This window comes from Convolutriloba macropyga, unplaced genomic scaffold (assembly GCF_964194025.1).
Source record: "Convolutriloba macropyga unplaced genomic scaffold, txConMacr16.3 SCAFFOLD_3255, whole genome shotgun sequence".
Taxonomy (NCBI): Eukaryota; Metazoa; Xenacoelomorpha; order Acoela; family Convolutidae; genus Convolutriloba; species Convolutriloba macropyga.
The window spans coordinates 1,948-28,232 of record NW_027452306.1 but is presented as its reverse complement, the minus strand read 5'-3'; the positions used below and the strand labels follow the sequence as shown (position 1 = coordinate 28,232).

General features: G+C 37.4%; 1 protein-coding gene across 1 annotated transcript; it reads left to right on the top strand.

Annotated features, from left to right (window-relative positions):
• The first annotated feature begins 308 nt into the window (after window positions 1-308).
• LOC142357367 (uncharacterized) lies at window positions 309-17,818 on the top strand. The gene is made up of 3 exons (XM_075409016.1): window positions 309-515; window positions 5,752-5,845; window positions 17,505-17,818. The coding sequence occupies exons 1-3, from the start codon at window positions 344-346 to the stop codon at window positions 17,665-17,667; spliced, it is 429 nt and encodes a 142-aa protein (XP_075265131.1). The 5' UTR covers window positions 309-343; the 3' UTR covers window positions 17,668-17,818.
• The last annotated feature ends 8,467 nt before the right edge of the window (window positions 17,819-26,285 follow it).

Sequence of the window (26,285 nt, the reverse complement as noted above, 5' to 3'; positions counted from 1 at the left end):
TAGTCTAATTTCAAGTGTGATTTAATTCCTGATTCAGAACTATGATCATATCACTTTTACACTTGGCAGTCTACTCATCATATAGCAACAATGGGCGAGAAAAGAGTGGCGATGAAATATAGTCTAATTCCAAAGCAGAATTGCGTCAATGTTCCACAGTTTCGTTGTATTCATACAGCCACCAATTACTTAATCGGTGAATTATGCAATTTTTGATATCGTAACGAGCGAACAAGAGTTGATTGAAGCACTTTTTCTCTCAACGGAACCCTCCTCCGTAGATATTGTGTCCTAAAAGTATTAATTGTATCGTTTTTGGTTCCAGTATTGGCGTAAAAAGCACATGTTCTACGACGCTGCCAAGTTGTTCTGGATGCTTACAATTGTGAGTTTCTACCTGCCGGTGTTGGTGTGTCACGTGGTCGCATGTGTAGTCCCTCTCATAATGGACATGCACGAGTTCGAAGCATCTATCGCTGTCATTTTAGCCAATGTTCTAGCAGCAATGCTGACAGGTGTGATAAATTCATATGTAAAAGTCTTATGTGAATAAAATTAATGTGATTCACGTGATTAAATTTCGTGTGTATAAGATTCATGTGTGATAGATTCACGAGAAGAAGTTTCGCGTGTATATGATTCATGCGTAGAACTCATTCACTGCATTTTCTCATTTCCTTACGCTCATTGTAATCGGAATAGATCTTCATTGGCCAACACATGGTGAAAACAGACCGTTAGCAATCGAGGCAAGGTCGACATGGACCATTAAAGTCAACACAAAGCCTTCGTAACAAATACCAGTAGACCACGGTGTTAATGCTAATCCATAACTCCTTTCGATATCGTTGATTTTCAACCCGTTTTTGATTTGATTTCTCTTTACAAAAACTGAAGAAAAGTCATGATGATATTTAATATGAACCGGAAATGGAAATAGTGGAAAAAAGATAAGCATATAGGCAAAGAAAATATGTGAAACCAGATGTAGTACGGTCAGTAAAACTGCTCAACGCGCTATGGATTGTCAAAAAACGGGCAACAGCAGTGAGTGCAGATGGTGGACCAAGCTTGAGGCATTACCCCGAAACATTTTTCCGTTGGACACCTGAATGTAACTTGGCCAAACTGTTTGTTCTTTGTAGCACAGACATTTAAAGACAATCATATAGAGATCAACAGAAGTTGCTGAGTGATATCTGTAACAGTTGGACGAAAGAAAATCTACCCTTACCGAATAACTTACCGAATTGGATGGTATTCACTTTTGAAGGACTCATGCCTGATGGATTCACGTCAAAAATGATGTGTGCGTTCGAGCAATTCTGCCTAATTTTTATTACAGTCAATAATGATTCTAAATATATAGGACATGGAGTATTACCTACTTTAGCTCATTATAGTAGAACGTTTTTTATCGGCCAAGACAATATGACAACCGGAAATTAGCATGCAAATCCGGCCATCGTCGACATAGATCGTTAAATTTATTATAAAGCATTCACAACAATTACCAAAAGACACGGTGTCATTGCTCAAAACAAGTTTTTTTTGACATCATTGAACTACAGCTAGTTTTTAATCTATCTTTCCAAAAATTAAAGTTAAGTCTCGAAGTTATTTAAAATGAACCAGAACTGGATCCAGTGGAAGAAAAGATAAGCATATAGGCAAAAAACATGCGCAACCAGACGTAATACATACAACAAATTTGCTCAACGCGCTATGGATTGTCAAAAAATAGACCACAGCAGTGAGTGCAGATGGTGGACCAACCTCGAGGCCTTAACCCGAATCATTTCCTCGTTCGACACCTGAGTGTAACTTGGCCAAACTCTTCGTTTTTTGGTATCACAGACATTTATAGACAATCATATAGAGATCAATAGAAGTTGCTGAGTGATATCTGGAACAATTGGATGTAAGAAAATCTACCATTACCGCATAACTTACCAAACCGGATGTTATTTATTTTTGAAGGATTCATGCGTGATTGATTCAAGTCAAAAACGTTGTGTGCTTTCGAGCAATTCTACTTAATTGTTATTACAGTCAATAAGGATTCTTAGTTTATAGGACACAAAATATCGCCTCCTTAAGATCATTATAGTAGAAATTGATTTTTACTTGTCAAGAAATTGTGAAAACCAAACATTAGTATCCAACTGCGCCACCGTCAATAAAGACCATCAAAGTTAATATAAAGCCTTCATAACAAATAGCAATAGACCACGGTGTCAATGCTCAAAACAACATTTTTTTGTTATCGTTGATCTAGAGCTCGTTTTTTATTTATTTATCCAAAAATTGAAGTAAAATCTCGAAATTATTTAAAATGAACCGGAAATGGATCCAGTGGAAGTAAAAATAAACATATAGGCAAAAAAACATGCGCATTCCGACGTAATACATACAACAAAGCTGCTCAACGCGCTATGGATTGTCAAAAAACGGGCAACAGCAGTGAGTGCAGATGGTGGACCAAGCTTGAGGCATTACCCCGAAACATTTTTCCGTTGAACACCTGAGCGTAACTTGGCCAAACTGCTTGTTCTTTGGTAACACAGACATTCATAGACAATCATATAGAGATCATTAGAAGTTGCTGAGTGATATCTGGAACAGTTGGACGAAAAAAATCCACCATTACCGCTAAACTTAACGAATCGGAATGTAATCATTTTTGAGGATTCATGCGTTATAGATTCTCGTCAAATATGTTGTGTGGGTTCGAGCAATTTTACCTTTTTGTTATTACAACCAATAATGTTTCTTTCTGCATATAATATTCTGTATATATAATATTCTGTATATAGAACACAGAATATTGCCGTTTTAAGATCACTATAGAAACTGATTTTTAATTGTCTAGACACTGTGGAAACCAAAAATTAGCAATTCAACTGCGCCGCTGTCGACATAGACCATTAAAGTTAACATAAAGCCTTTATAACAAATACAAGTAGACCACGGTTTCAATGCTCGAAACAACTTTTTTTGATTTCGTTGGTTCACACCTCGTTTTTTATTTATCTTTCCAAAAATTGAAGTAAAATCTCGAAATTATTTAATATGAACCGGAAATGACTCCAGTGGAAGAAAAGATAAACATATTGGCAAAAAAACTTGCGCAACCAGACGTAATACATATAATAAACCTGATCAACAGGCTATGCATTGTCAAAAATGGACAACTACAGTGAGTGCAGATGGTGGACCAACTTCGAGGCTTTACCCCGAATCATTTTCTTGTTTGACACCCGAACGTAACTTGGCCAAACTGTTTATTTTTGGTAACACAGACATTTATAGACAACCATACCAAGATCAACAGAAGTTGCTGACTGATATCTGGAACAGTAGGATGAAAGAAAATCTACCATTAACACATAACTTACTGAATTAGATGGTATTCGTTTTTGAAGGGTTCATGCGTGATAGATTCACGTCGAAAATTTTGTATGGGTCCGAGCAATTATAGCTAAAAATTAGTACAGTCAATAATGATTTTAAATCTATAGGACGTGGAGTACTACCTACTTAAGCTCATTTTAGTAGAACTTTTTTTGGCCAAGACAATGTGAAAATCGAAAATTAGCAATCCAATCACGCCATCATCGAAATAGATCATTAAATTTAATATAAAGCCTTCATAACAAATACCAATAGACCACGGTGTCAATGCTCAAAATAGATTTTGATATCGTTGATTTAGCATCTCGTTTTTGGTTTATCTTTCCAAATATTGAAGTAAATTCTCGATGTTACTTAATATGAACCGGAAATGGATCCAGTGGAAAAAATCCAGTGGCTTAAGCATATAAGCAAAAAAGTATGTGCAACCAGACGTATTACAGAAAATATAGCTTCTCAACACGCTATGTATTGTCAAAAAATGGCCAAGAGCAATGAATGCAGATGTTGGACCAACCTCGAGGCATTACCCCGAATCATTTCCTCGTTGGACACCTGAACGTAACTTGGCCAAACTGTTTGTTCTCTGGTAACAGCACAGCCATTTATAGGCGATCATATAGAGATCAACAGAAGTTGCTGACTGATATCTGGAACAGTTGGATATAAGAAAATCTACCATTACCGCATAACTTACCGAATCGGATGGTATTCATTTTTGAAGGAGTCATGCGTGATAGATTCACGTCAAATATGTTGTGTGGGTTCGAGTATTTGTTATTACATTCAATAATGATTCTTGGTATATAGGACACAGAATATTGACTCCTTAAGATCATTATAGTAGAAACTGATTTTTACTGGTCAAGACAATGTGAAAACCTATTGAGGCATGGTTGAAAGCGACCATTAAAATTAACACAAAAGTCTTCATAACAAATAACAGTAGACCACGGTGTTCATACTAATCAATAACTTTTTTTTCGATATCCTCGATTTACAGCCCGTTTTTGTTTTGATTTGTCTTTCCAAAAATTGAAGGAAAGTCATGATCTTTTGTAATATGAACCATTAATGGATCCAGGGGAAAAATGATAAATGCATAGACAAATTAAATATGTGAAACCATAGACTAAATAAAGAAAATAAAGCTGAACTTACAAGTGTAGGCAAAATACGATGGGAAGATATAATCGTATTCATATGCGAGTTTCCCGAACAGTGCCTTCATCGAGCTCTTCTTCTAAAGCTAGGATGAGACAAGTTGACTCTCGACATATTTGGAAAAGTTTTAGGCAAAGCTGGATATCTTGTCCGTTCTCCTCCTCCTACTACTGTGGGCAGTAGATATGAACTCGTCAACCAACTGAGAACAAGCCATTACTTTCTTGTCGGAACATTCTGAAAGGTTTCCGGAGCCGTCTTGAATCAGACCATAACCCCGAAGAGCTCATATTTTTTTATTTTGACTTCTGCTCCCCAAATTGTTGGCAAATTGTAACGTGCAGATGTGATTATGTAAAATAGAAAATATTGTTTCTTGCTCGAAATTGCAACTGAAGCTGAAAAAATATGTGTAACGAGAAAAGAAAATTTCCAGATTAATAGACTCAAAGCAGATAACTTCTACCAGCACTCCGCAGCGTTACATAACAGTCTTTTTGTATCCAATATAGGTCGACTACGCCCTTTCTTAATTCGATCTCTCAACTAGGGTCCATTTTCCCCCCGATTTCAAATTCCGTAGATCCACAGGTGTTGTTAGCCTTCTGCTCCCCCTTCTGCGCATAATTTCCATTTTTTAAAAACATTTTTGAGTGGAAATGGGAGAAAATTCTGTGGGTAACAACAATTTCACACTTCTGTGAACAACTTAGATTTGCTGAAGTCAGCTTTTAATTCTGTTTTGCAGCTCTGGCATTGCCATTTTACTCAGCTAGGAAAACTATGCCAACTTTGTGACACACAACTAAGTTATATATTGCTCTCAATTTGTAGCAATTATATTTGTCCTGTGGTCTTTCTATGCATTTTTTTGTCTGACTCTTGTGACTTTTTGTCCTCAAAGACCGGATAAACAGTTAACGCCCAGAGGGACTTAAGACCTCTCACAGCATTTCGGCTGACTAGACCCTAAGTATGTGATTCGCCGAAACTGTTTTGGAGACATAAATTTATGGTTATACGGAGGTTCTAAAAGTTTGACATTCGTTTCAGAGCAGCTCGCCCGACGTTGATTAGTTTTTTTTCATCGTCTGAGATTTTTTGTCGAAGTTGAATTGTGTTTAAAGATAGGGTAACAATTCAACACATTTGTGAAAAGATGGAATGTTTTAGGAGTCCAAGCCAAACTTCTATGGGAGAAACAGAGCATTCAAAATGACGAGGCCTTCCAATTATACAGAACTTTAGAGGCCGAAACATCATACAGGTTTAAAGCATCTATGTTGTCATTCATTAATAATGTTACATTTATTACAAGTTTTTTGGTGTATTGTTTATTGTGTATTCCACAAAGCCGAGCGGAAATTCTCGCGTATTTGTAAACATACGTTTTCAGCATGTTAAATCAGAGCATGAGACCGAATAGTTGACTTACTTTTTAACCAGATCGAGGTGTCACCGCCATTCTATTTAAAATTTAAGAAGAGCAGTGAATGCAGTTAAATTACATAAATCAGGCAGTGAATGCGGTGAAAAAAAGTTCATCGTCTGGTAGCAGTGAAATTACATAGTTTCACCGCTGAATTTAGCTGTGAAATTACATAAATTCACCGCTTAAAAAGTTTTCCAAAATATGTAGGATAAGAGGGGAATGCGGTGAAAATACATAAATCCACAGCTAAATATAGCGGTGAGATTACATAATTTAGCGGTGAAATGTGGTGAATTTTTTAAATTCACCGCTTACTCTATATGTACGAAAAAAACTTTTCACTGCTTATCCTGCAACATATTTTGCCGATTAGTGCTCTGCTCGGGTATTTTAGTAGGTTAAAGCACTAATAAGGAAATACAATTTTGAACATTTTTGCAAGGCTGTTGCAAAACTTAACGTTATGAACAGTAAGCTCTTTTCTGTTATAGCTCCACCAGCCTAATATAGCCAATCTGTTTATAATAATAAATTGTTCTGAAGTAGGAGGGACCATCGTTTGCAACATATATGGTATACATCCTGTAGCATAATATATAAAATCCATTCGACGGTTCATCAGTAGATCCAATAGATCAAAAGAAAATCAGTCCCATTACTATGATCAGTGTTGTAAATGAGTCGCATATAATAGGATAAGAAAATCGGAGGAAACCTCAAAACATTATTTTTAACTTTATGAGATCTATCAAATTTTGTTAAGAAAAAAAGCAAAAAGTTCCATGTTGTCCACAATAAAATTGTCCTTGACACTAGATAAGAATTGCTTCAGTTCTCTTGCACTCATTCGTTGCACTTCTAAAACAAAATTAGGGTAGATTTTTAAACTGAAGTTAAAAAGTTTTGTGTTCTCAATCCTAGACTTTTAGGACTTTGGTCGCTGCTTCTCTTTGCTGTCTTTAATTGCGTTGATTGAACTCTTTCGCCTGAAGTGTATCCATTTTTTACCTCGTTGCATTTTTTGCAAAAAATTAATTTGGCATTCTGCTCTCAAAATTACAGTTAATTAATTGAGCAGTTCAAAAATGTGCATGACTTTTACGGAGCAACTTTGATAAGATTCTTGTTCCAGGCAAGTGGACTCTGGTTTAGGCATATGGAACATGATTCGGGCAATGTGGAAGATTTAAGGCCTTGTTTCTTGTTGTATAGACTAGTACGCCATAACTCACAACGGGCTGGACAAACACCTCGTATGCTAATTACTAACAGTTTATTTTCAATTTCAGATTGATCTGAGCCGGTGAAATAGTAAGGAAATTTATTCAGTTTTGATTAAACATTTTTCAAATGTCCGCCAAATTTCAGATTTTCATCCAATTCAGTTCAAAAGTATTTCAGTGATGTTTCTTTGTTAGGTTTTTTCTTTCATCTTTAGTTGTTGCTGTGAAATTTTTGGTCTTGTTTTCATGTTCATCAGGCATGTTTGTCGTAGTGCATAGTCAATTTGTTTTTGTGAGCTAATCACTGACAAGGATCAAGATTTAATGATAACTTCAGTTGTTGATTCCCTTTTTCTTAACAGACCTATTTTCAGCGTATAATGTCAAACAGTTCTGAATACAGTAATTGTCTATGTAATTTTTATGCACAAGAAAAAGAAGGGAAGAAAGCAAAATTGGAGTTTACGTTTCTTGAATTTACACACTTTTGCCTATTAGTTAGATAGGACGGCAAATAATTTTGCTTGTGACACCTCAATACCAACTTAATTTGTTTGTCCAAAAGGATAGTATGTTTAACAGTATCAAACGCTTGTTTGAGATCGATGAAAACAAATTTTGTTTCTGCAATACCATCCTCTCAATGTTGCTGACGCTCCCAAAACTTAGCAAAGCGTCAAAAGTGCACTTTTGGCATAAATCCAAATTGATTTTTGTTAAATAGTTTCAACTTTTCTAAAAAATTTAGCATTTTTTGAATCCAATTTCTCAGTCAATTTTCCAATTGTTGGGGGCAAATTGATTGGTCTGTAGTTTTCACCAAGTTAAGCATCTCCTTCCTTATCTAGTAGGATCACCATTGCTTTTTAAGCATTTCGTTAAAAAAAATGTTTTTAGAGCATTTTGATCAAACAGGTTAGAGTCGATACTACAGCAAACTGCATGTTCCTAAGTGTAAAAATGTTTAGTCTATAATTACCAGAGGTTTATTCATTTTCCGGCGTTTTATTTGCTACGGTTTTTTGTTTTTTCGCTAACTTTGTCAAGAATCAAGCTATTCACTAATATTTTTTTTGTTTTTTCTTCTTCATGGCCTAATTTTTTCAAGGGATTCTTGACAACTCGGCTAATCCTGTCTTAAGTTAGGTATACATCAATTAAATCCATTCCCTTCTGATTTTGAAAATGCGGCTTACATTATATACAAATTGTAATTTCTTACATGCGCTTTAATTTCAAAACTTCGCTGCATCGTAGTATTGCAACTGCCATTTGAGTTTAATTGACTATGTGAGTGTATGAAATCCAAACAAAATGCTATTATATGCATACGTGGAAGGTGCAAATTGACGTGGGGGGCTATAACAGAAAAGGGCCGAAGATTGGCTCAAAACTGACACAAGATACCCAGATTGAGGAAGACACCCAGCAAGGGGGGGGGGGGGGGGTGGCGTCGTGCAATCAAAATTAAATAGTTTTGAAACATCGAAAACCGCACGAATGTCTGGACATGAACGCATCAAAGTCTGAACATAAGCTGCTTCCGTCTGGCACGGTCTGGACATACTTACTTGCGTCCGTCTAGCTTCTGAACCTGGAACCCTCTGCAATTTCAAATATAGATTGAGAGCCCCAATGTAAGGAATAATTTTGTTGATAACACTGTTGGCTTCATTTCTGTGACCAAAGCATTTTCACCAGAGGGATTTGGAAAAGAAGTCAAGAGTGAACTGTTCAAAATGAAGGCGTATATCATATTTAAGTGCAGTATTTGAATTGTTTAATAAGAGTTTCCAATCAGTTCCTGTCAAAATGAAATTGAAACTTTCTAATCAACCAATGCCAAATGTACCTGGATATTACTAAGAGTTTCAACAATTTTTCTTATAAACACTCACATACCAAACCTAAATTTGTTGCTTTGAGTTTGCAAATATTTTCTAGGTAAAATATTCTAGGTGAATTGAGCGTAATATTGTTTGAAGTTATTTATACCTGCAATTATGCCTACCTGCAAAGGTTACCGGTAAATTTACGTATACTTTTTTCGAGTGTAGTCGTTTCTCAACTTTCCTGAGGTAGGCAAACTTCCACTTGATTTACATATGAGGGACGATAAGCCAGCAACTTTTGTCTTTGTTGCGGTGCAACATTAATTGAATCACTTGCTTAGAAATGCTTTATTATAACGCTTTATGCTTAAGAATCTCAAGCTCAAAAAGACCAAGTGAATGTGATAATATCATTTGAAATTATGAATATTTGGTTTCAGCACGTGGTTAATTATCATTGTTTTCCTCATCTTGCTCGGATTGCATTGAAGGTCATTGTATCAAAGGCTACTGTAAATTGTAACACACCGGCCTCCTTGAACTGGTTCAACTTTATTAATATATCATTGAAACTGGCTTTCTGGTTAAGTGGCCAATTGCGGTAAATAGTTTTTCTCAAGAACCCATCACAAGTTTATTGATACTTTCTTAAATTCAATCAGCTCTTAATTGTCAGTTTTGTACAGTTGTAATTTACATTTCCTTGCTGTCATTCCTCGTCTGCATCCTCTGTTGTTCATTCTTAATCTGTGTCATCTTCCTTGTCAGATCTTAACGGCGGCATGTCATTATCGTTTTTCATTAACAAGACAAGCTTGTTGATTGGCCGTATAAATAGTCCAGATGATGTTTTTAATTCAACAACTCGAACTATTTTATCATTTCCATCAAAGACTTTTGTTATTCGTCCCATTGGCCACAGAGTGGGTGGTGTGTTCTCTTCCTTGATTATTACTACATCATTGATGTCATTATTTGTTTGTCCCGTTTGCCATTTTTTCCGTTGTTGTAAATTTGACAAATATTCTGTTGACCACTTCCTCCAAAAGTCGCTGATAAGATGTTCCATCCTCTTCTTCTGTCGTGTCAGGGAAATTGTTTCTTTTCCTGTTGTTTTTGGTTCAAGCAATGCTTTGATTGGTCGTCCTATTAAAAAATGTCCTGGTGTAAGTGCTAAGGCATCATTGGGATCATTTGAAATGGAGGTAATAGGCCTTGAATTTAAGATTGCTTCAATTTGTGCCAATAGTATTGTGAAGTCTTCAAAAAACAGTTTTGTTTTTCCAATGCTGCGGTACATGTGGCGTTTCAAGGATTTGACAGCGGCCTCCCCTATTCCTCCAAAATTTGGTGTTCTCGGCGGAATAGTAAGCCAAGTAATATTGTTCTCCTTGCCGAATGTTGATATCAAATCTTCAAACTCGTGAGTAGCTAAGGCTTGTCGAAACTCTAACTCTCCCTTGGTCCCAATGAAAGTTGTTGAGTTGTCGCTGTATATTTCGTCAGGAATACTTCGACGAGATACAAATCTTTTAATGGCTGCAAGACAGTCGTCCTTGGTCAGAGACATAACTGGCTCTATGTGAACTGCTTTCGTACTGAAGCAAATGAAAATTGCAACGTATGTTTTTAAAAGCGTTCGAGTTTCATTTTTTTTGTGTAGAACGGTCCACAATAGTCGAGTCCACAGTGACTGAACGCAAATGACGGCACTACTCGTTCTCGAGGTAGATCTCCCATCTGAGGCTGTAACAATTTGGCATCAAATCGGATACATGGCTTGCATCTCTATAGGACACCCTTTACTACAGAAAGCCCTCCAGGTATCCAAATAGTTCGTCGAAGCGTGTATAACGTCAATTGTGGTCCTCCGTGGAGATTTTTCTCCTATGCTTCTCGAATAAGCATTTCAGTGATTGGTGATTTTCTTGGTATAAGTACTGGAAATTTTCGGTCTATTGTGTAATGTGAATTGGCTAGGCGTCCCCCAACTCGAATCACCTTATTTTCTTCATCAAAAAATGGTGAAAGGCTGTTGAGACTGCTGCTTCTAGGAAATTTTCGTCTTCTGTGTCTCCCCTCAGTGGCTGCTCCATAGGCGTTAACAAAACTTTTTTTCTCTGATTTCATCCTTGTTGAATTGATGTACTGTTTCGCTAGAATTGTCTGTATTCCCGGTAGACACGATGTACAGCTGATCCCCAGGGTCCCCGGCTCAACCTATACCATGGCTGACATGATCCTTAGAGACCCCAACACCATCTACGCTGAAAAGACATCCTGGGCCCCCGGCCCTACCTATACCTAAGGAATTGGCAGTAGAACTGAGCTCGCATTTTCACTGCGCCCCCGGCGCTGACAAGACTACCTGGGCCCCTGGCCCTACCTGTACCTAAGGAATTGGCAGTAGAAATTGAGCTCGCATTTTCACCTGCGCCCCCGGCGCTGACATGACTACCTGGGCCCCCGGCCCTACCTATACCACCAAACCCTTCTGGTCCAGTGAAATTGTTACGTTGCTGAATGTCTTGTTGTGTCGCATCTCTGCTGCTGTTGCTTGCATCTTCAGTGGGCTGATTCCTGATGGTCTTGAATTCATGAAGAAAATTTCGCTGTATGAAGCTGTACAGTTGAAGTCGTCCTTCGTATAAATCTTTCCCTTTTAAGGAGACTGAACTATAAGTCCGGAAAATTGTTTGAGACGCAGACTCATTACTATCAGTCCTTTCGTTTGGCGTTGAAGAGCATGCGTTTATGCTTTTCGACAATTTTGTTGTCCGTTGTTTTGCTTTTGAATATTGATTTCTTCTCTTGATACTGCTGATGAACCTTTGGATATAGGTAAATATCCTTGTAATTTTATGTATTGACGAATGCCGATTTATCATCAATAAAACTGCGTTATTTTCTTTCGATGAAATCATTGTCACGTTTTCAGATTGCACCTTTACTTCCTTTTCCGTCTCTTCTCCTGTAGGTGACAAAATGTCTAGTGAAGGCCAGGCGTTTTCAAGTTGCCGCAACCAACCTGGTCCATTCCACCAAAGCTTATGGTTCAACAGATCAGCTGCTGCTAATCCTCTTGAAGCACAATCTGCTGGATTATCTTCTGTTGGAACATATTTCCAACTACTGGTTGGAATAATTTCTTGTATTTTGGCTACTCGGTTGGCGACAAATGTTTTCCATTTCCTCGGATAATCTTGTAACCGGGCAATTGTAACCGTAGAATCTGACCACGCAAAAACCTTTGGATTTGGAAACCGTTCACCGCTAATAGCTTTTGTCACTGCTGCGACAAGCTTAGCTCCTAGCAGGGCAGCACAAAATTCCAACCTTGGCACATAAACTGGTTTAATTGTTGCAACTCTTGTCTTTGCTGTAAGCATTTTTGTTTCAATGAAATTGTCTCTCTCCTGTCTGATGTAAACGACAGTAGCATATGCTGTAGTAGAAGCGTCGCAAAAGACGTGCAACTGCAAATCTGATTTCCTGGCTGGCTTGAGAACCTTCCGTTGAAGACTAATTTTTTCAAGATCCTTCAGTTGTGCTCGAAGTCGCAGGTACTGCTGTAGAATTGGGTCCGATAAAAGTTGATCCCAGCTAAGTTTGTCCATCCACAACAGTTGAACAAAAGATTTATGTTGAATAGTCGTTGGTGATAGCCATCCGAGTGGGTCAAATAAACGTGAAACTTCTGAGAGGATTTGCCGTTTAGTAAACGGAGCTCCCTTGTCAAGTTTTACTGTGAAACCAAATTGATCAGGATTTGGATTCCACCTTATCCCAAGCGTCTTAATGGCATAGTCTTCGCATTCAATTATCTTCTCGTCTTCCGTTTCTCTGAAAGTGGCAGCTAGTCTTGATACAAGTTTTGAGTCGCTAGATACCCATTTCCGTATATCAAAACCTGCTGAAGCAAGAAGCGTAATAATGGCGTCCTGGAGCTTCTCTGCGGCTTTTGAATCTTCGCATCCTGTAAGTAGTTCATCCACATATATATCAGTTGTTAGTGACAAACGAAGTTTGTTTGTTGTTTCTTCGGCAAGAACTTGCAGTGGTCGAATTGAATGAAAAGACGAAGAAGCAATGCCGTATGTCACTCGAGTCATACAAAAGGTATCAATCACCTCTGATTTTAGATCTTTCCACAATAATCGGTGATAATCTTTGTCTTCTTTGTCCAATTCCACTTGCCTGTACATTTTTGCAATATCAGCAGAAAATGCTACTTGGTATAGTCGAAATCGAATAAGAATGCTGAAAAGGTCTTTCTGAATTTTTGGTCCAACCATGAGTCTGTCGTTAAGAGATACTCCTGTTGTCGTCCTTGCAGATCCGTCGAAAACGACCCTCAGCTTGGTGGTAGTGCTTGACTCCTTGAACACACAATGATGACAAAGATAGTAGCAGTTTTCGGCAGGCTTGACAAGTTCCGATGTTGGAACTTTCTCCATGTCTCCAAGATGGAAGAACTCTCCAATGAATTCTGCGTATCTCTTATAAAGGTAGGGTTGTCTTTCCAATCTGAATAGAAGACTGACTGCGGAGTCGTTTTTTGGCTTGTTGAAGTGAATCTCCCGATGCTTTTGTCTCGTTCTTGAAGGGAAGTTTCACTATGAAGCGACCTTCAGGGCTTCTTCTAGTTGTTTCCTTGACGTGATCATCGCAGCGTTTTTCTTCGGCTGTCCAAAGCTGCGCTGCTAGAACTTCTTCTATTTCCCAAAAACGCTGCAAATTTTCTGGCTCTGAAGAAACAAAGAAAGTCTGCAGATCGTTTGTATAGGTTTTGTCTGTCTGTTCCCTTCCAATAACAACCCAACCGAACATTGATAGCTTATATGTTATTCCACAGTTAGGCTCCTTTAGTCGATTGTTGCCAATCATTATATCTTCATAATAAGATGCTCCGATCAAGAGGTCATTGAAGTCAGGGTCAGCAAGCTCCAACTCCTTTATTGTTTCCCATTGGCTGGTGTCAATGAACCGTGATGGCAGATTATCAGTCTTTTTTGTCAAATTTGACGCACTAATATTGACAGTGGACGATCTGTTCCTTGATGAGATAAGAAGGTCCACGCGACCTTTGTTGTCTTGAACCGTCCCACCTATTCCAAAAACTTTTGTGTTGATGTTTTTCTTCTTCAATTGTAACCTTTGTACTGCTGATTCAGTTATGAGGTTGTTTTGTGAAGCTGAGTCTAGAAGTGCCCTAAGTAGAATTGTCTCGCCGTGAACATTAACGGCAACAATTGCGGTTTGAAGAAGGACTTCTTCTGAAGTTCGTTGAGTCATAGCTCCTGTGAACTTGTTTTCATCCTTAGCTTTTGCAATTGCTGTTGTTGTTATAGCGTTGTTCTTCTGTTTGTCATTTGCTTGAGTGCTGGTTGTTCCACTAGTAGTTTGCTGATCGGTGTTTTTGTTGTGAATGTTTTCACGATGAAGAAGAGTATGATGCTTTCTACCACATTGCTTGCATTTCGATCCATCACAATCTTCTGATCTGTGTCCCGGTCGCAGACAATTGAAACGAGTTTTCTAGCCTTTATCAGCTCTGCACGTTCCCTTACTGAAAGTTCTTGAACTTTCCGCAGTTGAAAATTTTGTGCGTTTCTTCACAACATTCGCATTGTTTCTCGGAAGTCGCCAAATGTTTGTGCAAATGTCGTTGGTTCCCGTTCATTTGAGTTTCTGTCCCTCCTACTCCATTTGGCGCGGTTGCCTCGAGTGCCTGTGCGCGTTCCTCTAAGAAAAGTCTGAGCTCTGCATACTTTTGAGGTTCCTTGCCTTTTGAAGACAGCTCCCATTGTTTTCTTGTCTCTGTAGGCAGCTTCTCACTGATCAAGTAAACAAAAAAGATTTCTTGACTATTGACTGGTTCTCCCAAATTGTGCAGGGCAAGTCGATGTTCGTCCATTGCTTCAATTAAATTTCTTAAGTCTCTGGCATTATCGGTTCTCAGTGATCGATACGAAACAATTGAATGCAGGTGTGTGCGAATGATGATCCTCTTGTTCTCGTATCTGTTTATCAGAGTATTCATAGCAATGTCGAAATTGTGATCGGTAACTGTTATCGAGGCAAGCAGTTTGGCGGCATCATCTTTTACAGATGCTTTCAGATACTGCAGCTTCTGACTTCCTTAAAGAGAACTGTTGTCAATGACTGCTCCTTTGAACAAATCAAAGAACGAATTCCATTCCATATAATTAACCGAAAAAACTGGCAGATTGAGCTTTGGTAACTTGATGTTGGCTGAGTTCCTCATAGCATCGGAGAGCGTTGAAGTAGATGGCGTTGAAGTATCTGCTGCTGTTGAAGGTCCCTCAAAATGTTTCGTGAAGCGTTTGATTGCATCAATGTTCTGTGTCAACTTGTCATCAACTTCCTCGGACTCCAGAATGTCATTGTCCAGTGCTTCCGACTCCGTCAAGTTCTGCTGAAGTTCTTGGTTCAATGTTAGTAGAAAGTTCTGCTTTCGGGTGAGAAGTGTCGCTACCTGATTTAGCCTGTTGATGTCTGCTTCTGAAATGGTGTCTAGATCTTTTGACATGATATTTTCAGCCTCCTTGTTAAACCTTGTAGCAACGCTGCGGTGTGATCCCCGCGACTGTTTCTGCATTTCATGATTGGACATTTTGACTTGTTGTTGCCTTTGAGGGCGTTTTTTCGTGTCTCTGATGCTGTTCTTTATTCGTATTAGTTTCGTTTGTCTTTTTCAAGGAATTTGCTGTGCTGAAAGCTAAAAACACACTAAAAGAACGCAAAAGATGGGAAATCGGGTTTCACTTAATCCGCCCTTCAAAAATTGCGGCCAATATTTGCGCGCGAACTTAGTGCTATTACTTCGGGGGAGCAAACCTAAACTAAAAATTTCGAGTTCTCCACGAGAACTGAGAAAGAGATTGTTTTCCCCGAAGTTTCAAAAAAAAAAAGATTTTGTAACCCTTGAGATATAGTTCTCCCACTAGATAACTTTACCGGGTCTCAGAATTAAGTTAATCAACCTTGTTATACAAGTTAATCAACTTGTATAACATGAGGGGGGATGTGTTATCTAGTGGGGGGTCCGCTTTTAACATCCCCTTTAGGTTTCCCCTTTTAGATTTTTTGCTAATTTTTTTTGATTGAATTAATGCTTTTGGTGCCTAATGCTTTGACTATTTTATCCTTAACCTATTTGTCGGTGGATCAAATGTTGCGGTGCAACATTATTTGAATCACTTGCTTAGAAATGCTTTATTATAACGCTTTATGCTTATGAATCTCAAGCCCGAAAAAACCAAGTGAATGTGATAATATCATTTGAAATTATGAATATTTGGTTTCAGCACGTGGTTAATTATCATTGTTTACTTCATCTTGCTCGGATTGCATTGATGGTCATTGTATCAAAGGCTACTGTAAATCGTAACAGTCTTGGATTACATATAAGGAGGACTCTACTTAAAACCAATTTGTGTTCATCTCATTAAAAACGTTTTTCTGTTGAGTTTATTGAGAGCTAAATTATGAAACAACTATAGACATATCAAAACCATTACAAAATAAGCTAAAGAGGCAAAAAGTGTGTGTAATGATCTCTAATGTTTTTAATCGCTCTGGAATGAAATTTTAAGACGTTTTTGTACAGACAGCAAAACTTCTTGTACTCTCTTGAGTGCTTTGGCTCCTTGGTGAACGAACTCTGGCAACGCCTTAGGGCATTTTGTCTTTGAGCAGCTCGTTTATAATTTTACTAAGTCTTAAAGGCAACAATGCTGCTATGGAAAGCTTGAGGCGGTATATATTCATGGTATGAATTATGGAGCCCCATTTTGCTCCCCTCCCCATTTTCCTCCTCGCATTCTAAGCATTCTAATATTGCAGGACTCACTACGCTTGAGCTAGCTATACAACCAATACCTTACCTGTCGTTCAAGAGCAATTTGTCCGACGTTGTAGCCCGTTGTTTCAATTTCAATTGGAGACAGGAAAATGGAATATGTACCAAAACTTCACGATTGCCTTAGTTGATATTTTGTTATCCATTTGCAACCCAAAAATATCTGCAATGCTACCTAATATTAGGAGGGAAGAAGAGAGCACTTTCTGTCTTTCTAAGTAGTCAGAAAACACAGAGACAAAAATCAGAATAAAATTTGCAAGATTTGACCCGTCGCTCCATGTATTTAATAGATTTGAGCTTCGAAGAGTGGTGTCGAAAATATTTACCTTCAACTTTAAGTTGAGTTCTGAGTATTTTAAAGGCAATTGGCGACACAAAATTGGTTATTTCGAAGAATATCGCACCCAGCAGACGAATAATCTGATAAACGCTGACAAGACATTTTATAAGAAATTTGCAAGATCTTACACGATCAAAATATTTCAAAACAATCAATAGGGATATCGTTCCTTTTAATCCATTTATTGTGTTCATAAAAATTGATATTTCAGGCTAATGTTAATAAACCAAGGCATTCACATCAGACACATTGTCAACTTCACCTGGCAGTGTAAGGACTTCGAACTCCGTCTCTTCACAACTCTACCTGCGATCCCACATCACATATACAAGAGATGGTGCTTTGCTGTAGAGAAAAAATCAATAAATAAATAAATAAATAAATAGTATGTATAATAATTAGTCATCAGGAGAGGCTGTGAATTACTTAGATGAGTCCATTTTTCATCGGTGACCTCTTGTTGTGCATGTGAATGAATGAAAGTTATGAGGCAGAAGACAACAAAAGAAAAGCCATTTTTGTTATTAACAGCCGGCCTCATCTTCTAAGCCGTCTATTATAGCGGCCCTATTTTTTTACAATTCAAAAAATTTGAATTTTATTGGGCCGCAGTCTTTTTTACGACTCAAAGAGGAGTAATGATGACGTATTATTCAAATAGCTGATTTCTATTTTGACAAGATATGAAGTCAAATGCCGCATGTGAAAAGAAGTGTTTAGGTCAATCTAATGAGTACAGTTCAAAATTGTTCGTACGATCTTTTGAGCGCAAAAAAACTAAGTAAAAATATGTTTGCGAAGCGGGACAATTTTTTTGATCACTTGCAGCATTTTCAAAGCACTTTTTAAACTCTATTTCGATAGATGAAGGCGATTTGCCACAGTCGCTTTAACCTATAATTTTGCGTTTAGTTTCATTTTTGTGCCATCTGATGCATATATTAGACCCTTATATCCATAATTGAGCTATTTTTTTTTAACAATTTTCCGTTTTAGATGCGTTTCTGCCAGTTTTTGAATCCTATTTTGAAATTCTTGTGGTATGCGGTAAAATTTTAAGTTGAAGATGCTGAAACTTTTTTGACGCTTTCTTATCGGTGATAATTTGGACCTGTCCTGATAAAGAAAATTGATTAAGGAGAGTCAAATTTTTGCCAAATTTTTATATTTTGAATTTTTCCAACATTTCTTCTGCTTTTTCAAACAATTTTTCTTAACCAATCCTTTATTTGAAAAATTTATATGGGTGCTTCTAGTTACAAGAAGAAATTGACCGTTAGATAGGGCAGTTTACACTCAAACAAACGAAACAGTTTTTGTAAATTTTTTCCAGGTTTTTATTTTTTGTCTTTTTCATTTATTGTTTAGTAAATTTGTGCCGATTGTTGGGGTTGGGTGGATGAGGTCTGTTGAAAATCAGTGGTTGAAAGTCGCAATTAAGGAAAAAATTTAGGAAAAATTTATTCTATTTTAATTGAGCAATATTTTCTGTCCATTTTCCATATTGATCGGAGAAATCAAATTGATTGTTTTTTTTAAGTGAGAATTTGGCTGAGATCTAGAATATTTTCTACCTCCAGTCGATTCCGGAAGCATAAGGTCGTTTTCTAAGATCTGTACACACATTTTTGATAACTTTCGAGGTCAAGCTGAACTTATATGGGGTCTTTCCTAATATAGCCCCCCAGAAAATTGTAGCCCAACAAAACAACAAATTTCGAATACAATTAAATTCAATTTTTTGGTTGCAATTGTTGTTTTAATATGAATCCATCATAATCCTATTAGTACGATGCATTTTTTAATTTTTGCTTTTGCATCCCTGCAAACAGATTCCAAGCTGCTAGTGTGTGTGTACCAGTTGTTGGATCTATAAGTTTTCTGATCGATTTACCGTTTTTTGGCTGTAAGATGGTTGTTTATCCAGTACTCTGTATGCGGACCATAAATTTGATATAATGGTTGAACCTGGCTCTACCTATACTTCGAGGCACTTGATAGGCATATCAGAGTTTCGTTTTCCAATTTTCACCACGAAGACTTCTTTCGTTTCTGCTCAGCATCATCTCATGACCATTTGTGTATTGCTTCAATTAGGAAAATTTTTAACACACTTCGAACAGTGCTACTGTTCCTCATTTGTGTAAAGTAACTAAAACTTTTATCAAGTTAATAGGAGCCATTTTGTAGCATAGTGTAAAAAAGAGGAATTGTTTGACGAGAAATCAAGTAAAGTGTATTCTGATGGGCAAAAGACCATGTGATCTTTTGAAAATCAACTTTGCGCTAATTGATGGACCTGTTTTTGTGGCTCGCCTACGTTTGATTTGACATTTGGAAATTGTTACAAATGGTATTGAAAATTGAACTCGGGGCTAGAAGTTACATGCCCACTAAACGGGGGGCTATAATTTGACAGACCCTATATATGATGGGATTTTATCTATATTGTTCACCCAATCCTTTCATAGTCCAATCCAAGTCTATTTTGTCATCTGGTCAATGGAAAATAATATATGTCATTTGTGTGTCAGGACAGTTCAATTTTTTGTTTTTCCTTCGATGGTCAAAATGAATCTATTCTCTTTCGCCCACCCCCAATGTTTTTACGACCCTCAGTTAAAATTATATGTTGTTAGATAGCACGCTACTATGTAATAAAACATAGTGTAACAACATAGTGTAGGAAAAGTGGCGATGAGAAATCAGATAAAATGAATTATAATGGGCAAAGTTCATCTGACCTTTTGAAAATCAACTTTCCTCTAATTGCGGCACAAGTTTTTGTGGCTACATAGATTTTTGACAAATGAAAAATTGTATCAACTGTTATCGAAATTTCAACTGAGGGGCTAGCATCAAATTTCAACTTTCAAGCAAAATTCGTAACACGTTCTTTGTTCCGGTTGGCAAACTTTATGGTGCGGTTGACCCGGAACGTTTCCTGGTATAATATTATGTTAAAATTTCATCAATTTTTCTCAGAATAATTTGTTTTTATCTTAAAAACAAAAAAATAAGTAAAACTCGGAAGCACTTGCACTCTAATGCACCCCCGTTTTCGGCTCTGTTTTTGTTCTCCTCGGGTTAAATTTAAACTAAGCTCATCAATCCCAAGCTAGTTATTACAAGTCAAGCTTTTTCCTATTTCTTTATTTATCTTTTTGCTTACTGTATAAGCTGTATTTAGTAAAAAACTCTTTCAACAATATCAAACAATGAACTGGATATGGTGAAGATGAAAGTAGGCAAAATATTATGAACTCTACTTGGATTGAACTATCAGAGTCCGTTTTTGTGGTTACTGATTATCATTAGTACTCAAGTACCAAATCTCAGGTCAGTTTATTTTTTAAATTTAGTTATCAATTTTTCATGAAAATATTTTTCGTCACTTTGATCTCTCAAAAAAAGAACAGTTCTCGCTGGTTTGGATGGTTCAAATATAAAAATAGAAAACGAAAACCACAAGGTACACAGCTCATATACTCAGCATGGTGGCTGTTTTTCGCACACGCAAGAAATGGTGACAATCGCGCAAAAAAGTTGACTCGCTCAAACGCTGGTATAAACGTCGGGTTTTTTCGCGTTTTAAGTGTGTCTAAAATGAGGAACATTTTTTTATTCGAATCGTTTCATATCGTCACCGACTCTTGGTTTTTCTTTTGATTTGGGGGATTAGTTGCCAATTTGCATATTGCTACTCGCACTTAAATTTCAATCAAGAATTTAATAAACTTATTTTTGATTTATTCACATTTTATCTGCTTTGTTTACTTTGTTTCAAAACGTAATGTATCCAGTCAATAGAAATATTTCTACTTACACGAGGAGCTTTTTTGAGAAATAAAGGTGACTAGTGTGATACACGGACCCTTGTCTCAGAGCATGTAAGCACTGAAACATTGTATTCAAATTGCATATTGTAAGCACAGTACTGAATCAATCTGTCCTAAGAGCATCTTGCTACGCCATTATGTACAGCACGAGTATCATAGATTCCTTTTTCTGAAAAAAACGCAAACATCTCGTATGTTTTTGTTTTGAATAATGTTCATTGGAAAATCTTTTAAAAAAGTTCAAAATTATAAAAATTATTTGGAGCGGGAAAGTAGGAGACAAAACATTATGTTGATACACAGAAATTAAATCTTTTTGAAAATTACGCTTTGTCAGCAGAAGAAAGGGCATCGACATGTAAACAAGCCAGTTAAAAATGATATTCTTTTTCTTGCTCTCGAGTCTTATATCGTTATATAACTCTCTTGCTCTCGAGTCTTTTGATAAAAGTCTTGCAGAAAGAAATGAGTGGCATCCGCATTTACAATAGTTATATTGTAATTTGTTGCGCTAATAGGTGAATTTTGAACATAGCAAGACTTTGTCTAATTTTTTTTGACTTTCTGACTAATTTTTAACTCATTTTGGTTCTGCTTACTGTTAGTTTGTCCTGATATTCAGCCTTTTTCCTCAAAAAATACAAAGTCTGTTTAACTTTGTTTTTAACCAAGAACCAGTTGTATTTTGTTTTCATGGTTGTAATACGAGTAATACAATTGTTAGTAGCAACTCATTGAAGTACGTTTTTGTCTGAAACCTTTGAATTTAGACAATCTTAATTGTTTTTCCTTTGACACACAGCTTGCAACATAACAATTTTTTTTTTACTTTTGATGAGTTGTGTTTTCATCACACCCTGAAAATGAAGGGCAACCTCTCAACAAGTTTTGGGTAAATTGATGCCGTCAGTGAGAGCAAACACTAGCAAAATCATTACTCTAAGCCATTTGTCTTTAGCTTTCTCTCAAAACATTTTCAAAATTGCATAACTTGGCCGAATTTTTACCAATCATTAACTTGTTTTTTAAAAATTGAGAGTGAATTTAATGAGCGTGAAAATTGAAATTTGTGGACATTTGCCCTCAGAGTAAACTGTTTAAATGCGCTCTGAAACAATTGCATCTACTAATTGCGCTCTTAAAAATGTCAATGCGCAAATATTCGATTTTTCTTCTACTCTGAGGAACATGGTTTATAAGCAGTAAAAAACTAGGAACTGAAGAATATTTTTCCACGTATTTTCCTTGAAAATTTCATGACGCTGAATTTTTTTCAGATCATATGGAGATTTTTTATTTAAATTCCTGTGAAGATAATTTCGAAAGTAGTGCGCCTACAATTATCAAAAATGAGCTTTAAAGTTTGCTAAGAAGTTTTCTCGTTGCTCTTAGCCAAATGCTTCCCCAAAAAATGCTGTGAAAATTTGTCCTTCTATCTAAGTTGAGAATATTTTAATCATAGTTGATAGTTTTAATAGCAGAAAAAAAAAACAAAATTAAGTTAGTTCTGGAGAATATTTTTTCATTTATTTTGTTTTGCTATTCAGTCACTACTAACAACCGGTTTTTTATACAAACAGATTACCCAAATACTAGGCAGCTGTGGTCTGGGAACTGAGTTTGAAACATTTGATAGTGTTTGTTGAATAACTAAGCTACGCAAGGTTTCATCGCAATGATAATGAAAAATTTTAATCATTTCATTTCATTTCTTATTGCGGCTGAGCTTAAAAACTCAGAAATCAAATTGAATAGCGCTGCAAGGTCATTTCAAGCCTTAAAGCTAGAATAGTGTGACAAGCGAAATTTAATGCTACATTCTATCGAAGCCAAACGGATTTGTTCACTTTGTTCAACATTTATATTTAGCAACTATTATTAGTACACAGTCGTCATTCATGAAGTCAAACTATAACTCAAACTCGAACTACCTCAACAACCAGCAAAACAATACTACGACTTAACAGTATTGCATCAGATTCTTTGCGATTGGATTGCGAATCAACCTGTTATTGATACAGAATATTCGACAAAACTTCTATATGGTTAACAAATTTCCCATGACATCAAATTTACACTGAAAAAGTGACGTTATGGAAAAGTGTTCACATTCTGTCGACATTATTATCTACAACCAATCAACAGTTGAATTTGACATGTAAATCCACGTGACTAGCAGCATAAAAGGAGCTTGAAAAACTACCAAAAATCAGTTGAAACTTGCAATTTTGGTCATATTAAACTGACATACAGTGCGTATTGAAGCACACTTTCTTGAGCGGTAAATTACTTGTTATCGTGTCTTGTTTCTGTAGATCATATAAGTGATTGTACAGTTTTAACTTTACTTTGACTTGTGAAAAGAGAATTAACTTTGATATTCTCAAAACTTTCTTTCTGAGGAACGAAGTTCCTAAGTAAGAGAAACTTTGTGCAAAGCATAAAGTCAGTTTCTCTTACTGGCTTTAACGAAGCCTACTCTAGTTCAACATTGGTGTTATTGAGGCCAATTGAGAAACAAGAAGTGATCATTAAATTAACTCAGAATATTCAAATCTGAGGTGAAACTTGTTGTGTTATTACTCAAAGACAATTCTACCGATTCCGTTCATTTCTTTTTCGTTTGATTACTTGTATGACAGTGTTGTGCACTGCCAAGTTTGCTCAATTTTGAATCATTACTTACCGAGTTATTCAACATTGAAATTTTTGCCCATGTATTAAGATTGGGAATAAAATATAAAAGGTAGCCCCACCAACGCAGTTTACCCAGCGTTGTTTAAATTTACATCAGATAGTAGGCCTACCTAACGTTCTTAACCCTGTGAAATTTTATCTTACTAGCTTTTGTGGTTAAGGAGATATCACTGAAAAACCTCTAATTTGAACTAATTTGCTTATTTGGAATTTTGGACTTTTGCTTAATTGAAGCAAAGTTATTTGTTATTCAGCAAAGCTAAACAATTAGTTATTTGAAATTATTGAGTATCAAGTAATGCAACGGCATTCTAAAGTATAGCGGATAATACAGTTCACAAAAGTTAACTGCAAAAATACAATATCCGGACAGATTTGAAACCGCTGAAACGAACTGGGCGGTGTAAAGTTTTCCTTGACTTTGATAGGAGAGCAGCCGTTACATTTGGTCCACCGACCCGGACAGTGAAAGGCAAACTGCTGTCCAATCTGATGAAGAGAGTGCCGAAGGCATCCCCCAAAGAGAATCAAACAAATCAACAGCGCAACGCCAGTGAGGCAGAGCGAAAGTTGCGAGTGCACTTCACAAATTACGTCGAAGAACTAACCTCGCTTAAAAAGAGCAAGCAAAGCAAAAGGCAATCAGGCAATCCTAACACAATCAGCAGAGAGGAGCTTCAATCAACAGCACAAAGGTACGACAAGAAGTTCCAAGATTTATTAGAAGAAGTCAACACCAAAACAGGGATTGGCTACAAAATTATTGAAGATTCAGATCGACCCAACAAACTAAAGGTCCTCTACCAACAGACTGTCCACCTCCTAGAGGAAGAAATACCCAAGCAACTGCAGCGTCGAAACAAGCTTGTGCCCTACCAAGCAAATTTCGTTGAAGAGCATCTGAAAGAAGCAAGAAAGTGCAAAGCAAGTTTGGACTATCATTGGCTTGCATATATAAGCAAAGGCACGCAACCAGCAATGAATGCAGAGCAAAGCAACACAGCTCAAGCAGTGAACGACAGCGAGAGCAACAACAACTACCAAACGGACAACCCAGTTGCCCAAACAGTGCAAAATGGAGCAACAGCAAGTGGCCAAGAGACGGAGAATGTTTCGGAAACATCTTCAGCAAAGCAAAGGCGCGAGGAAAGGATGAAGAAATTCGATATCGAGTTCGAAACCAAGATGCGACTCGAACAAGCACGGTTCGAGCGAAGGAAGCTAGAGCTGGAAATGCAAATGAAGGAACTGGAAACCAAGCATCAACTGCTGGAGGAAGAGCGTGAGCTAGAGCGCAAAGTGAAGAGAACAGCATTAGAGAACGATGATGCTCGTTCCCAATCAACTGGTGCTCGAGACAAATCGCCTTTCAACTGGACCCCCAAGAAAAGAGATGTCTCTGACTGGGCCAGCAGAATCAACAACCTTCTAACACCAGATCGATCAACAACTCGCTTCGAAGTAACCCCTGAAGTGAACAGGCAAAGTCACTTCTCACGATATCGCAGTTCACGAGACCGATCCTCAAGTGTTGAAGATCGAGACGTTTCCCCCCGAGCTGGTCTATTACGATACAACACTGGCTATTCAGGTAGTAGTAGCCTACCAAAGCTGAAGTTGAACAACTTCGACGGGAACCCTCTCGAATGGCCGGAGTGGTCTAGTATGTTCATTGCTACAGTGGATCAACGACCAATACCAGACTCAGAGAAGATGAGCCATCTGAAGACTCTACTGACAGGCAAGGCAAGGTCAACAATCTCTGGAATGGGCTATTCTGGACAATTCTATGGAGCTGCATGGAATATTCTGGAGAGGAAATTTGGAAGGCCTCATGTGATCATTGATGCACAACTGGAGAGCCTTCGCAAAGCAAGTCAGGTAAAACCACACGGCTCAACAGGTCTGATCAGTTTCTCAGTTATTGTTTCGAACTTTGTGAATGTGCTCAAAGAGTACAAGCAGATTGGTGATCTGCAATCAAGCTCGACATTGTACATGGCAGTAGATAAACTACCCCAAGTTCTCAAAGAGAAGTGGTGGTTCTATGTTGATGATAAAGATGAAGATTGGCCTGATCTGATTATGTTTGAAAAATGGCTATCAAGGATAGCATTCGTGCACGAAGGGTTTTCAGCTTTCAAGGGAGAGCGAAGAGAAGATGACCGAAGAAGCACAAATAGAGACAAACGGTTCTCGAAAACGTCGAACTTCAGTGCAAGTTCCAACGTGAAAGAAACGAAGCAAATGCAAAGTGATCACTGTCCGCTAGCTGATGGCACTCATAAAATATGGAACTGTCCACTATTCAGGAACATGAGTGTGAATGATCGGTACGCAGCAGTGAGAAAGCAACGCTTATGTTACGGATGTCTAGGCAAAGGACATGCAATCAAAGATTGTAAAGTCAATGCGTGCGGCATCAATGGATGCATCAAGAAGCACAACCGATTGCT